The sequence below is a fragment of the Cebus imitator genome, unplaced genomic scaffold, assembly GCF_001604975.1.
Source record: "Cebus imitator isolate Cc_AM_T3 unplaced genomic scaffold, Cebus_imitator-1.0 Scaffold50, whole genome shotgun sequence".
NCBI lineage: Eukaryota > Metazoa > Chordata > Mammalia > Primates > Cebidae > Cebus > Cebus imitator.
Window position 1 is genome coordinate 1,182,028 of NW_016107365.1, and position 1,059 is coordinate 1,183,086.

At 28.5% G+C, this 1,059-nt stretch overlaps 1 protein-coding gene across 4 annotated transcripts in view; it reads left to right on the forward strand.

Moving 5' to 3' along the window:
• BDP1 (B double prime 1, subunit of RNA polymerase III transcription initiation factor IIIB) overlaps window positions 1-1,059 on the forward strand; it is a 116,241-nt gene extending 115,182 nt beyond the window's left edge. For 3 of the 4 annotated variants that reach the window (XM_017527595.2, XM_037738160.1, XM_017527596.2), the window contains exon 39: window positions 658-1,059. In XM_017527595.2, the coding sequence (XP_017383084.1) occupies window positions 658-786 (129 nt within the window). In that variant the 3' untranslated portion in view covers window positions 787-1,059. The remainder of the gene's footprint in view (window positions 1-657) is intronic. The other variant, XR_001824944.2, reaches the window with a different exon arrangement.

Genomic DNA, 1,059 nt, shown 5'->3' on the forward strand with positions numbered 1-1,059 from the left:
AAAAATCAAAAAAAAAAAAAAAAAAAAAAAAAAAGCACTTTTATCAGATGCTAAATTTCCATACAGATTGGGGTTGTTTCTAGTCTTCTGTTTCATTGATACATCTGTTATTCCTGTGCCAATACCATGCTATCTTCATTTATTTATAGATTTGTGAGTATGCTAATTTCTGATAAGGTATCTTTATATATTTTCTTTAAGTGCTGTTTTGTTTCATGGATCTGTCTATTCTTATGCCACTAGTCAATGTATTTTTACTTTAATTATTTAATTACAAATTTAACCATAGTATATTTTTCTTTATTAAAATTTTTCGTGGAAATTAGGATAAAGTAATGGATTATGGGTACACTATAATTTACCTAATTATATCTAGTGTTATATATTTAGTTGCTTCCAATTTTATTATAACTAATGCTACAAAGGTTATCTTTGTCATAAAACCCTTACCATGTTTAGGATTATTTACTTAATATGACAGCATAGAAATGAAATTTTTAGGTTGGTGATTGTGAACATATTTAAAGCTCAATATTTATTGCCACATTGCTTTTCAAACAGATCATGTCAGTTTAGACTACTGTATATACACACATACACATATATGTAAATGTTATATTACAGTTTTATTTTACTTTATTTTTATTACCTTTTTAGGTTTCTTGTGATCAGCCCTTACTGAAAGGATATAAAAGTGGCCAAAAGTGGGCCCCTGAAGGGGAGCCAACCACAGTCTCTGAATATTTCTTCAATGATATCTTCATTGAAGTGGATGAAACAGAATGAAACAATCTTTTGTCTTTTTCTTTTTAAAATTAAGTCTAGGATTTCCAGAGTCAATTACATCAACAAAACAGTATTTAGAGCAAAGCATCACTGTCTATTTTTTTTTAGGTTGATTTTGAATATTTAATGAGCTTGATTTGAAGCTTTTATGATCAGTGGAAAACATTTCTGAGGTTCCTTTCATTCTGATTGTTTCAGCATTTTGCAAATAGCAAGCGATTAAGACTGCTTTCTCAGACAGAAATAACTCTTGTTTACATTTTGACTCTTCCT